At 45.0% G+C, this 14,111-nt stretch overlaps 1 protein-coding gene across 1 annotated transcript in view; it reads right to left on the bottom strand.

Moving 5' to 3' along the window:
- Positions 1-3,144: 3,144 nt before the first annotated feature.
- Positions 3,145-14,111, bottom strand: part of pik3r5 (phosphoinositide-3-kinase, regulatory subunit 5) — a 23,991-nt gene continuing 13,024 nt past the window's right edge. The window contains exons 7-18 of the mRNA XM_076294310.1: positions 13,992-14,111; positions 13,453-13,621; positions 13,203-13,271; positions 11,895-12,871; positions 11,321-11,446; positions 10,310-10,441; positions 8,618-8,711; positions 7,483-7,559; positions 6,173-6,266; positions 5,873-5,955; positions 4,777-4,892; positions 3,145-4,464 (exon numbers count right to left, since the gene is read on the bottom strand). The exon at positions 13,992-14,111 is cut by the window's right edge and continues 55 nt beyond it. Coding sequence (XP_076150425.1) covers positions 4,317-4,464; positions 4,777-4,892; positions 5,873-5,955; positions 6,173-6,266; positions 7,483-7,559; positions 8,618-8,711; positions 10,310-10,441; positions 11,321-11,446; positions 11,895-12,871; positions 13,203-13,271; positions 13,453-13,621; positions 13,992-14,111 — 2,205 coding nt within the window. The 3' untranslated portion in view covers positions 3,145-4,316. The remainder of the gene's footprint in view (positions 4,465-4,776; positions 4,893-5,872; positions 5,956-6,172; positions 6,267-7,482; positions 7,560-8,617; positions 8,712-10,309; positions 10,442-11,320; positions 11,447-11,894; positions 12,872-13,202; positions 13,272-13,452; positions 13,622-13,991) is intronic.

The raw sequence follows: 14,111 nt of genomic DNA, 5'->3' as shown, positions 1-14,111 counted from the left end.
CTGCGCCGTTAACTGATTGGCAACGCCTACAAGCATGCCGCTATAAACTGTTTTGTTTGTCTATTGCCATCTCTGACCACTAGGCTTTCAAGTAGCTTACTGTAGTCGAGTTCATTTAGTTGCCTTATTCAGGGATTGTCAATTATTGTCCAAGAGTGATGCCACATTAAAAATGTAACTGTGTAAATGTAAAAATGTAATCTTAACAATGTAAGAGTAGGTTGTTTTGTAACACACTGGGGTAAATAATTAACTAACTGATATTATAATGTACCATCCCCTTTGATGGAGCCTGTGGCATTACTGGTTGAAGCATTTTCTTTGTGTGAATGATCCTTCGTCCTTGTTGTGTGACATTAAAGGCATGATGCCTCATGCTCTCTTGTGACGCCCAAATGACCTGTCCCATCCTAGAGCTCTATGAGGCCTCCATTCAGACAGGCCCTCGGCCTAAAGCGACTGTGGTCGTCTGAGATGTGAGGAGGAAGGTCAGTATGGTCAGATGACCAAAAGTGGCGTCATTTAATGACCCATGTGCTCCAAGTCGTTAGAATGGTCCTATTTTTAAATTCCAGACAGTCGGGAGCTGATGTTCGATAACATTAGCGACTGTTTCATGCTGTAGCCTATTTGTGCCTTAAAACGTGGCATGGTTATATACACAAACTCACCACACATGAATGAAAGTATATTTTGATTCCTTCTAATGTCATCAGTTGACTCCATTCAACTGTGTCTGTGATTGAATGATACCGTCCAGTTGTGGCCACAGCAAATGAATGCGCTGATGAAGTGAATGCTTAGTAAATTCCAGGGAATATGGCGAGAAACAGCGTGTGCTCTCTGCAGTGACAAAGGTGCTAATTACGCTTTCTTTGCTGCATGTGTCCCTCTGTTGTCTAGCTACAGTTAAAGACATATGGTGGTGCTCTTAAAACAAGACTGATGCTCTATCTGATGCTATCTTATAGTGACACATTATTACACCAGAGGTATTATCTGTATAATTTGCTGTCCTACACTGGCTGCCGGTGTGTGAGAGGCCAATGTGTTGCTTATAGCTGCTGAAAACTCTCTCATCACAATGGAAAGTCTACAGAATAACAGCCATTTCTTTTAACCATGTAGTTTAGCGGTTCTCAAAGGGTGGGGCGGGCCCCATTAGACATGACAGGTGGGGCCCATGAACAGGAGGATTTCTTTTTTTGTGCCTATCTTTAATAATGTCTGTCTTTTTTGACAAGGAAGATCATAGATTCAAAATACAAAAACAACGAAAACCAAATAGCCACACACAAACATAGGAGTCATAGGCAGACCAACATATGAAGTATAACAATAAATTAGAATCAGCAGATTGAGACGGGAAATGGAACCAAAATGCGAAAATAATATTTTAACATTACCATTTTGCCAGGGTGATGGGCTCAGGTGGGGCTTGAAAATTCCCCACCTCCAAAGTGGGGAATGATGGAAAAAGTTTGAGAACCACTGATGTAGTTTAACAGAAATGCTTTGGGAAATCAAGGAACACATTGTGGATGTCTCCACTAGGTGTTGACCAACACTCTGACGTAAGTTGTGATGTAGCTGGGGCTTTTGCCCGATGGATCCTTGGTAAGCAAACCGGTAGCGTACTCTCAAGGTAAGTACTGTGGATTAAGTAGACCATAAAAACCTTAAACAAGTTACATTATGCTCACTTTAGATGTATAATGTCACACTGTTATGTCATCCCCACGTGCCACCGTAATGATTAGGAGAAGTGGCATCACCACGTGAGTTTAACCACAGAGTGTGATTTTGGTTTACAAAGCCTAAAAAGGGGATTGCCGTCAAGGGAAGCAAATGCAACAGCTATCCTTTGGCAAAACATGACATAACTGAGAGGGCTAACATTAAAAAGAAACAACCACTGACTCATATCAGGTGATAGGTGCCACTGCCAAGGCAGTAGTAATTTGGAGAGATTGTTTTACTCTCGTAAGAATTATACATATCACCTTCAGTAAAAAGGTCACTTAGAAATGACTAGTATCCTTGAAAATGATCCTAGAAATTACTACTGTAGTGTCCTTGTCCACAGTCCCTCCACTGACTTACCCCCCTAACCTGAAACACTGTATGTACTTATTTTTTGCAAAGGCTGCAGCTGTTTGTGTCCAGGCAGAATGATCAAAAGGCTATTTGTGCCTAAATCTTTCCTTTAATATTTTGCCACACTTGTCTGAAACTTCTCTCCAAGCATTAAGCTTGATCTCCCAGCTAACCTGGCCTACTGCCAATCTCCCAGCTAACCTGGTCTACTGACTTATCATTGGTCTTTGCATTCCAGTTGGACCGTATGTGTGTTTTCCAATTACATTCTTAGTTCTCACTTCTCTCAAATTCTTTTTTTTTAATTTGGTCTTATCTATAACTTGTTGATTACATGCATTGCCTCAATTATTTATTTCATAATAAGAGTCCCCCCTCCCCCACAGGATAAATTTACTTTAACTGAATGCCAGATTTTTCTCATTCTTCCATTGTAGGATTACGCTAATTCACCAAAAGGATTAATTCTTAAGGCCCTTTTTCTGATGATTAGCAGGGGTGCCATTAATTGTGGAGGGCACTGACTCCTGGGTAGTCCGCACTGCCAGAGTTCTGTAATGTTTAAGTGCTGCAGATGTCTGACCATGCGCGTCAGCCGGGGTTACCCATGCCTGCTCTCAGGAGCTCACCTGTAGGGGCTGGTGAGTTAGCCGGGGTTACCCATGCCCGCCCTCAGGGAGCTCACCTGTAGGGGGAGGTGGGTTAGCCGGGGTTACCCATGCCTGCTCTCAGGGAGCTCACCTTTAGGGGCTGGCGAGCTTCTGTGGCTCCATGGGGGGCCGTCGGCCCCTACAGGTGCCAACCTGACAGGCCTCCACTCCAACGTTCCATCAGTCCAAAGGGTCCTAGTGGTAGCTAGAGCACATGTTACAAAACAGGTGTTGCACTAAATCTATCATCTAAAATAATACACAAGAATATATTTAATTTATGACATTAATTGACCCCCCTACTTTATAACAAATCTCATCCACACTTCATAAAATAAATAATAATGTTAAATTAAATAGGATATTGAAAAAGTATTCAATACCAAGGTGAATAAAATAATATTCATAAATGTTTTAATTACGCTTTACACATTATACATTACATTTTACAATCCAAATACATTTAGTAAATAAAGAAATAAGTGCAGAGGTCTATGGAAAGTTACAGTGAATCATGTACCATGTTGTCTGACATTAATCAAATGTACCATGTTATTGACAAAAGATTAGGTTGCTATTATGACATTTTATAAAATGTGCAAGAGATTCAAGCACTGGCAAATCTAAATGTTTAACATTACTTTTGATTGGTAGAGATAGGAAAGGATAATACAATAATAATAATAATAATAATAATTAAAAACTAATTACAAAATGCACAGTGATTCAAATCTCATCGATTTGTGGTCATGATTTGAATATTCCATTTGATAGACAGATTAGATGTTAAAAGAAACATGTAAAAGAACATAAAAAATCTAGAAATGTTAAAAAATCTAGAAATTAAACTGCTATATACACAGTTGATCATCCCTGAACATTGTTTAAAGTTTCCACATTAGAGAAGAAATCCCCATAGATCATTCCATAAACCATTTAAGTGTGTTTCCAGGAACTGTAGATCATTAAAACACCCTGTCCACTTAACAGGCCTGGCTTTTGTAAGTGCGGGCAGTTATTGAGGAGCCCTAGGCTATTGTTTTTAGTTACTGCACAAGTCACAAGACAGCACCCTGCAATCTCGTGTTTCAATTTCCTTTTCAAAGGCATAAAAAAAACAAAACTTGCTGGTCTTAATTCAGTGCAAGGAAACAGCACCCTCTGCTGAAACATATAAGGACTAGCAGAAAGACAAAATGACCAAACGCATTAAAACCTGAGTCAAATAAATATACCGTAAATACAAATAAAAAGTGTCAAGAGTGTCTTAAATGTTCCATGATATATCATCACATTACATCAGTTTATCATATCCAATCTCTCAGGACATAAAAATCATACAACATATACACATTTACATACTGTTCTATTTACAGAGGCTCAACGTTTGCCTCCTCTGTTATAAAGAGTCCACTCTTATATGGTCATCCCATATAGGTCATCCCAGTGAGCGTCCTATGAGGCCGAACCTGAGTGAGTGCTGTCTGAGCCCTGTGTGTGTGTGTCAGTGTGAGGGAGGGGAGAGGTGTGTGTGTGTGTGTGTGTGTGTGTGTGTGGGGGGGGGGGTCGTCAGGGCTGAGGCCCACTGAAGGTGGACACGGGCAGGCAGAGCAGGGAGCAGAAGGTAGGGTGGAGGGGCTGGATCTGAGAGGACAGCATCCGGCCACGCGACCAGTCCGCCGAGCTGTCCGGCTTATAGCACACAGACACTTCACACCTACAGAGACACACCACATATTAGTGGATCGACCTACTAAAGAATGATACTGTACTTTACATCTTCACATTTTTTGCTCAATTAGTCAGAAATAGTTGTAAAGAAGCTTAAAGGTTCAAATAATGCTACAAATAAACAGATAACCATCTGTGGTAACCATGGTGACAAACACTGGTTGTTGTGCAGTAATGCTTTTGGGTGTGGAGAGTGAGACTTTCTGTGACTGTTAGCAAATTAGCCAAACAAAGAAGAACATTTTTAGGGAACATCTGCTGTTCAAAGGATCTAGTTTGTGTAGTGTTGTTTCCTTACCTGGTGACACTTTGTAGAATCTTCTTCTCATCCTGGTCCAGGCACACAGCAAATGTGGTGTTGCTGGCGCCAATGACCTGCACCTTGTCCACTTTCACTTTAGTAGTGGTGAGTTGCTGGATGAGGCAGACACAAAGCACAGTACATCTTTCTTAAGTCATGCAGTCAACACACACACACACTTTCACACACAATTACAAACAGAATATTTTGACTCCCAGCATTCAGTAGGCGACAGTGCAAACTGAGCTCGAGCTATTTGTTGCAAACCCTGTTTCTATCTTGGCCTCATTTACGCTGTCAGTAAGCTGACCCCAAACCGCTCAACCTCTATGTTCCCACCAATACAGTGACACGTCGGCTGCAAACTTACTGACATAACATGGTAAGGACTGAAATATATTATGCAATGCATAATGGTTATTAGTGTTTCTGGACTATTAACAATATAAGAATATAAGAATATAAGAATATAAAAGAATTCATCAGCAACTTGCAGTGGCGTCATGGAATATTGAGACTCACAGGGAAGCTACATCAGACGCATAACTGAAGCGTTCCGTTCGCGACGCGTAAAATGGCTGGTGTATTTTTTTCGAACGTACGCGCCGCTATCACGTCTGGTGTAGCTACTTCCATTGATTATAGTGGAAGCTAATTGTTGCAGCAGACGCAACGCGAACAGAACGCTTCAGTTACGTGCCTGGTGTAGGTCCCCTGTCACATCCAGCACTTTGGTCAACTGTTGTTGTTTTTTAAATGTGCTATACAAATAAATTGACATTGACATCCATGCTTACTTCAAAATAATGATGATAAGAATGGACAGATGGACAGAAATGACAGTTAAAGACTATTAACTAAGGGCCCCTCACAGAGACACTGTGTTGTTTACAGACTCTTGGCACGTGAGCATGAGAACTCATCGAGCTCATCTGTGGTCGAGTCGAGTTCCTCTGCACAGGTGCTCATGTCTCTCATGTCTCATGTCAGCCCCTGTCACCACAACAGACCTCTCCAGACACATGTTGTGTGTTTTTGTTCTCGACGTGTCTATTAACGGGCATTATTTCACTCATTTACACTTCCTGCTCACCTGATTGTAGCCCTTCTTCGATTTGGAGTTCTGCCTCTTAAGCACTTCAGTCATTGTCAGCTGCAGACACTCCATCTTTGAGTCTGCAAAGCAACCACAGACAAACAGGCTCTCAGTTCAGAGTGCTCAACTTGACTGTGAATTAAATCTGAGCTGAGCTGTTCTTCATGTAACAGAGTAGAAACATCCACCTATAATAACCAGAGGAAATGATCAGAATCTACTGATTTTCTGATGTTTTTGTCGATATTCAAATAAACATAATGTACTGGGTGATAAAACACTATAAGATTAACGCACCGAGCTCCTCCGGGCTCTTGCAGGCCTTTGTTAGGTTGATAGACGTGCAGACCTTCTCTGCCCTCGTAGAACTACTTCTGCCACTAATAACAACCTGTGGGAGAGAATTTCAAAATGTTTCACAGTGTCACTGGCATTTGACCTATGCTGCCATTCATTCCTTCACACCTCTTCTATTGTGTCAGTCAAACCATGGGATGGATGTTACAGTTCTTTCTGAATGCTTAAACACAACCGTTATTCTTATAGCACAACTTGTAAAACTATTAATTCTTATAGCAAAACCACTCACTGAGTTCGCAAAACTAAAATCACAAACACTGCTTTGCACTCAGTTTGCAATTTAGTAACACACACTTTGCACAACTGTAGGCATAATCCACTGCACAGCACTATTTTTGCGGAACTGTAAACACAACTCACTGCTTTACACTCAATTTCCAAATGATCAACACACTCCTAGCAAATCTATACACATTATTTACACTATTTTGCCAACTCTATGGCACACTTTCTCATGTGAAAACTGTTTTAGATAATTAGTTCCCTTTGCAATCAGCCTAAGCACTATAAATAAGCCACAGGTAATGTACAATGGGTACAATGGAGGGAGCAGGAAGAGTGGGAAGAGAAAGAATTAGAGGAGGCCGAAGAATAGGACATGGAGGTGAAGAAGTAGGAGGAAGAAGAGGATGCAGAGGTGAAGAAGTGAGAGGGAGAGGATGACAAGGACAAGGAGGTGAATTTAGAGGAAGAAGACAAGGAGGAGCAAGAGGAGGACGAGGAGGGGGAAGAGGAAGGGGAAGAAGAGAAAGAAATAGCCCTTTTACAGGCAAAAAAACAGTCTACGTGTGGGGTTATTGTCATGTCAGGCCTGGATACGGCATTTCAGAATATATTTTCCCTGGTGCCTTGGACTAGGACATTGCATGTGATGTAGACGAAAATTTGAGAGAGACAACACGATGTAGACTGATTTTTTTGTCTCAGTGAAATTGCTATTTTGTGTTTTGACCTGGATTGTTTTGATGTTTGTAAATAAACACCAATACTTGAAGTTTGGATCCCTGTATGTTTACAGAACTATGACAAAAGTATGACCTCAAACTGACATAGTCTACCTTGTGCACAGAGAAAGCAAAAGCCAGATGTGTTTTTTATTCATACCATCAGTGTGTAGTTGGCACATTGTACAATGTTTTGCTTATTGGGTTAAAGGTTTTCCTGTTTGTGTGTAGTTTTGCAAAAAAAGCCATAGTTACAAAAAATGTGCTTAAGCAATCAGAAAAAACTGTAAGTCCATCTCTTACCCTGTTATATGCCACCTCTAGTGTCAGAGGCACGGCTTCACGGTCCCCATCGATCCCAAACCTCTTGCTCGCAGCACCTGAGCAGCACACAAAGCCACATAAGCAGCGAACAAACCAGCCAGGAACACAACTTCATACACTCAAAGGTTCAGGAACACAACTTCATACACACAAAGGTTCAGGAACACAACTTCATACACACAAAGGTTCAGGAACACAACTTCATACAGTCAAAGGTTCAGGAACACAACTTCATACACTCAAAGGTTCAGGAACACAACTTCATACACACAAAGGTTCAGGAACACAACTTCATACACTCAAAGGTTCAGGAACACAACTTCATACACTCAAAGGTTCAGAAACACAACTTCATACACTCAAAGGTTCAGTCTTCAAAGGAACACAACTTCATACACTCAAAGGTTCAGTCTTCAAAGGAACACAACTTCATACACTCAAAGGTTCAGTCTTGGTTGTTGATATTGCAGCTCAACAGCCAATCAAATTACATTACTGCTGTCCATACTCCTAAAGCTCTGCATTCTTTGACTGGGACTGTTTAAGTAAGTAAGTATATATACTCTTTTGATCCCGTGAGGGAAATTTGGTCTCTGCATTTATCCCAATCTGTGAATTAGTGAAACACACTCAGCACACAGTGAACACACAGTGAGGTGAAGCACACACTAATCCCGACGCAGTGAGCTGCCTGCAACAACAGCAGCACTCGGGGAGCAGTGAGAGGTTAGGTGCCTTGCTCAAGAGCACTTCAGCCGTGCCTACTGGTCGGGGTTCGAACTGGCAACCCTCCGGTAACAAGTCCAAAGCGCTAACCAGTAGACCACGGCTGTACTGTGAGTGTTGTACTGCGCACTGTCATCGTTAATTTATGGAAAACCCCATTCAGCTCCAAACATCAAAAGGTGTCTATCTGTCACCACCATCTGAAGATAGTGAACTCAGGCACAGATCAGAGAGAGGTCACCCTGCACGGCACCAGCAGCGCCGGTCATCAGCGCAGACCGAGAGCTCGCACAGCTCAAACTGGTCATGGGAAAGCATGCGCGAGGTGGCCGATGGGTGTCGTGCGATTGGTGGCTGGAGCGGATGGTTGGTGGCTCACTGAACTCACCCATGGCCTTGATGGCGCGTGTCCCAGCTGTGTGGCCTAGTTCCAGGGAGTGAATGAACACCTCGTTCCTCTTCTCGCCACCAGCTAATGTGAGCTTCAAAAGAATACAAAAAAAAAACTAAATAAGTAAATAGATTAATTATTTACAACTAGAACATAAGTGTTTAATGTTCAGTCTATGAACTGGAATGGCATAAAAATCCATGTATACCTCCATTTAACACTATTGTTGGTTTTGGTTAAATGTTTTTGTATACTTTGTATAGTGTACTGTTAGTGTTGGTAGTGTTCTTCTGTCAGTGATTCATATTGTTGTTTATAAGGCATTACTGGGAAAGTTACCTTTATACCTAACTTCTCTTCTGAACATAAAATCAATCTGCCACAATACATGCTCACAGGGTTTTATATCTTGTTCCGCCTTCAGGGCGGAACAAGACCCCTCCGCTGCGCGTCAGGGTCCGGTTCGCCCTGTCGGGACCTATCTCCCGACAATGACCGGCGTTCTATACATTATCCCTTACTTATTTGCCTTTTGTATCTTTTATTGTTCTTGTTTTGTTGTTTTGATTATTGTTGTTGTTTTGTAACTCAGGGCATTGCTGTAAAAGAGCTTGATGCTCAGTCAATTTCTCCCTGAATAAAAAACGGTTGATGATGATGATGATATCAAGTGAAGTCTTTAGAGACTCGGTTGAGCACAAACATCATCATTCTCGGCCTATTGCTTTCAGCTTCCGTGTAAATAAGTTTGATCTAGAACTTTTCCAACACGCTGGTGAAGTCCTATCACTTTAATGTAGCAGAGTGCTAAACTAGTGGTCACTAGATGGCATCAGTTTGCAGCCTTGTACATTTCATGATCACCCACTCATTAGCTCGCCCTTTGGCCCGCCTATATCAGATACACCGATGTGATTGGCTCCCCACGATACAAGTGGCAAAAGTAACGTGCATCTAACCTAGAAATCTAGACGCACCCTAGCGGCAGCAAATTTAATTTAATTTGCTGCCCGGGCTAATCTAGCAACTCTCCGTTGGCTTGCAAGCTGGAAAAATAAAATTTTGACGTTAGCCACAGTATACCCAGTACAGCTAACTACACCACAGTATACCCACTACAGCTAACTACACCACTACAGAACAGTACACAGTACACACACTACAGCTAACTAGACTACACCACAGTTTACCCACTACAGCTAACTAGACTACAGCACAGTACACACACTACGGCTAACTAGACTACACCACAGTATACACACTACAACTAACTACACCACAGTACACATCTCTAATCCACACCAAGTGGTACCTCTGCCTGGTAGAGCTGGATGAGGGCTAACTAGACTACACCACAGTACACATCTCTAATCCACACCAAGTGGTACCTCTGCCTGGTAGAGCTGGATGAGGGCTAACTAGACTACACCACAGTACACATCTCTAATCCACACCAAGTGGTACCTCTGCCTGGTAGAGCTGGATGAGGGCTAACTAGACTACACCACAGTACACATCTCTAATCCACACCAAGTGGTACCTCTGCCTGGTAGAGCTGGATGAGGGCTAACTAGACTACACAGTACACATCTCTAATCCACACCAAGTGGTACCTCTGCCTGGTAGAGCTGGATGAGGGCTAACTAGACTACACCGCAGTACACATCTCTAATCCACACCAAGTGGTACCTCTGCCTGGTAGAGCTGGATGAGGGCGGGCCGAGCGGCCTGCCGGCAGTAGTACAGCACCAGGTCTGCTAGGATCGGCAGACGCACTTCCAGGGAATCATCGTACGAGTCCGAGTCGATCTTCGACGTTTGCTGTGAAAGAAGTACGACATGTAAAACAACAGTTAGCACAAGTTTGCCACCATCACCACGAGCATGAAAGCAGAGCCGTAAACATGATGTTTGCCTCTGCCAAGCGGTGACACCAGCTCACACAGAGAGAAGAGCGCTGGGTTCTTCCCGTTGACTTCTGTTCTGCATTCTTAGAAAAGTATGAATGGGCACAATACTACAGCATCCCAGTATCACATTATGGGCTGGAGTTCAGCTGAAAGAGGATCTGAAATGTGTGGCTGGCAGTTTGATGTGTTGTGTGCATACTGTATGTTCTTAGGTCATTGTATGTTGACTGAAGTTATGAAGTTTCTCATTATTTTTTTATTTCTGAGTGTGTGTGTGTGTGTGTGTCTGTGTAAAAGCGTGTGTGTGTTGGTAAGTGTGTGTGTCTGTATAAGTGTGTGTATGTGTGTGTGTGTGTGTAAGTGTGTCTATGTAAAAGCGTGTGTGCGTGTGTGTAAGTGTGTGTGTGTGCATGGGCGGATTATGAACTTTCGGGCCCCTGGGCCCAGATGTATTAAGGGCCCCCCCACTTATTGTCGTATATGTGGGAGGGGGGGTTTGGGGATCCTCCCCCAGAGCATTTTTAATTTGTTTGATGTGATTTCCTGTATTCTGGTGCATTATGGGGATGGTCAATACTAAATTCAATCAGATTCATAGCCTACATCCTGATTTGTTGATATTGTGTGTGTGTGTGTAAAAGCGTGTGTGTTTGTCTGTAAGTGTGTGTGTGTCTGTGTAAGTGTGTGTGTGTGTGTGTGTGTAAGTGTGTCTGTGTAAAAGCGTGTGTGTGTGTAAGCGTGTGTGTGTGTGTGTGTGTGTGTGTGTGTGTGTGTGTGTGTGTACCCTCACCTGGCACACCACACTGACGGGCAGGTCGAGCAGGCTGAGTGTGTTGCGCTCATACCAGGGGTCCAGCATCCCCAGCAGCTGAGCGATATCATTAGTGCTGTCTTCTGGGGCACACAGACTCAGGTCCTGTCAGAACAACACACATACACCATTACACAGACTGAGCACAGACTCAGCACAGACTCCGTACAGACTCCGTACAGACTCAGCACAGACTAAGTACAGACTAAGTACAGACTCAGCACAGACACTGTTGGTGCTCATCCGTAGCTGGCTTTTTGCTTATCAAAAGTTTGATTGTAATGAGGGTTGTAATAGATTGTTCCGTTTCAGGAGACAATACATGGAGATATAGCACTGAAGTATCCCCATGGTAATAAATGTTTAGTAATCCGAGCCGGGTCACGTACACTGTTCCCACCCATTCAGGTTAACCTCACAAATGACAAGTGGAGGAGGAAGGAGAAAATCTCTCATGTCATTTCCCCAGAAATCGCACTTCTTCTACCACTTACACTCTACTACTAATTCAAAAAGGGATGTTGACACAAACATGTGTTGGTCAGTCTCCTACCATATTAGAGACGGCCGTTCTCAGCGGGCTGACGGAGAGCTGCTGGGCGGCCGGGCTGGGCGTCCTGGAGAGCGTCATGGTGTGTGTGGGCGCCGCTGTGGCCACGTCCCTCCTGACGGGCACGAAGAAGAAGCGCATCTTGAAGGAGCGCAGCAGGCGCGGGCAGCGGCTCTCACGCCGCCGCAGGCTGCTGTAGGCGCGCGCCACCCTGCCCGCCACGTGGTCGGCGCCGAACACCACCACCCGCAGCTGGGTGGCCTGCGTGGTGCCCCCCTCCTCCTCCTCGTCGCTGCTGAGGATGGGCCGGCGCCGGAAGCAGACGTGGCGCAGGTGTGGCGCGGTGGCGGCGGCGATGCCCTCGGGGCCGGACGACTGGACCGACGTCAGCCTGGCCAGGTCGGAGGTGCGCACCTGCTGCGGTAGCGACATGGAGCGCTTGGAGCGCACGCTGGCGGTCAGGTCGCGGCCGTCCGGGCTGCACAGGCTCTTGGCCCGGCACAGCGGGTGGCTGCTGCGCGACTTGAACAGGCTGGACAGACGCTGGGTCAGGCGCGGCGGCGTCTTGGCCGACTTGGCGGCGTGGCCGTGGCCCGAGGCGTGGTTGGAGCCGCCGGACCTCAGCGTGGAGGCGGGGCTCCGCTCCGAGGGGCTGTCCTCCTCCGCCTCCTCGCAGAAGTCACTGTCCGTGCCCGAGGCCGAGAGGCCGGCGGCCGACTGGCCCGCGTAGAGGGAGGAGGGCGAGCCCTCGGACGAGGCCACGGACAGCGTGGAGAACATGGAGTCCTTGGAGGCGGTGGACAGCGAGGACACGGTGGAGATGGTGGAGGCGCGGTAGTCCATGAACGCGTCCATGTCCTCCAGGTCCTCGTCTTCCTCCTCCACGTCCTCGTCCACGTCCCCGTCCTCATCCTCGGCCCGGCCGGAGGAGTGAAGAGCAGACAGCACGTTGTCAGTCTCTGGGATGTTGTTGAGAACATCTGGAGGAGGAGGGGAAAACAAAGAGCACGCCAGCGTCTTACTGTTTCTGTTACACATAAAGAAACAGAGGCAGAGAGCTGAGGGGCTAAACGAGACGGATTCAGACAAACAGAAACAGAAAGTCAGGGAGGTGTAGCTGAAAGTGAAGTTTGAGGTGAGAGTGGGAGTAGCTGAAATGACTAGTGTGGTGAGGGTCATGCGATGAATCTGATCTGCATTGAGGGTGTGAAAAACAAAACTCAAAACGTGAAACACGCTTTTACTAACTGCTTTAACCCTTTTTACACACCCAATGCACAGCTCTGTATAAACAGTTCTACTTTGATTTACCAAAATTGTCCTTATCCCAGTGGAACACGTAGCATTTGGCTGAAGGGACAGGGATCGTCTGTAATGTGCCTACAGAAAAGAAATGGGTCACATACAAAGACACTGGCATCAACATAATCACAGTTTAACATCTTTCTATATACTTTGCATAAAGTTACAATCCAACGTGCAGCGGGCAATAGTGTTTTGAAGTCATCCCTGTAGCAAGGTGGCGGGATATCACCTAGCGACGGCAGCATTGGCTACTCACCACCTGATTTCCTGCCGTTGGAGGGTGGGACGCCAAGTTTCTCCCGGAGCTCCTCCAGGCCCTGAACCAAACAGGTTCGGGCTTTCAGAGGATCCGACATGCACACGGCCGACTCCATGAGCTTGGTTACCGTGGAGAAGGCTCTCTCCAGGTCCTCCGTGCTGACAGACTGGGAAGAAAAGGACACAGATAGTGTTACAAAGGAGCTTTTCGGCAAAAAGTGCAGCCAAGTCATAAATGCTAAGCCAAATATCTTTGTTGATTTCTGCTTTTCTTAGGTCACTATTCATATTGCTCTTACAGTGCTCTTTTAACACACTGACACTTCTGCCTCTGCACTGATCATTTATTTTGCTTGGCTGGCTTCACCATCTACTGTATGATGGACTACTGTTTGTGTAAACCAGCGTTTATCATCCTCATAGCTTGAAGGATGAAGTTAACTGGGCTAATTATTCCACACAAACATAACTTACAGAGTACTTCTCACTATGTTTAGCACTAACTCGCACCTTCTGGTGGTAATCCATGTGTCCTACCTGTAGGCTCTCTTGGATGCTGGGCAGTGGGTACTTGGTGCCCAGGCTGGACTGGAAAGCGTGTTTGATGAGGGAGCTGTACACATCCCTGCGGGAGAGCTGGACACCGCTTAGCTGCTC

The sequence above is a fragment of the Alosa pseudoharengus genome, unplaced genomic scaffold, assembly GCF_046254945.1.
Source record: "Alosa pseudoharengus isolate Yale_2024_CS ecotype anadromous, Long Island Sound unplaced genomic scaffold, YU_APseudo_1.1 YU_APseudo_1.1_scf_1, whole genome shotgun sequence".
Lineage (NCBI taxonomy): Eukaryota > Metazoa > Chordata > Actinopteri > Clupeiformes > Clupeidae > Alosa > Alosa pseudoharengus.
This window is presented reverse-complemented; position numbering and strand designations above follow the sequence as displayed.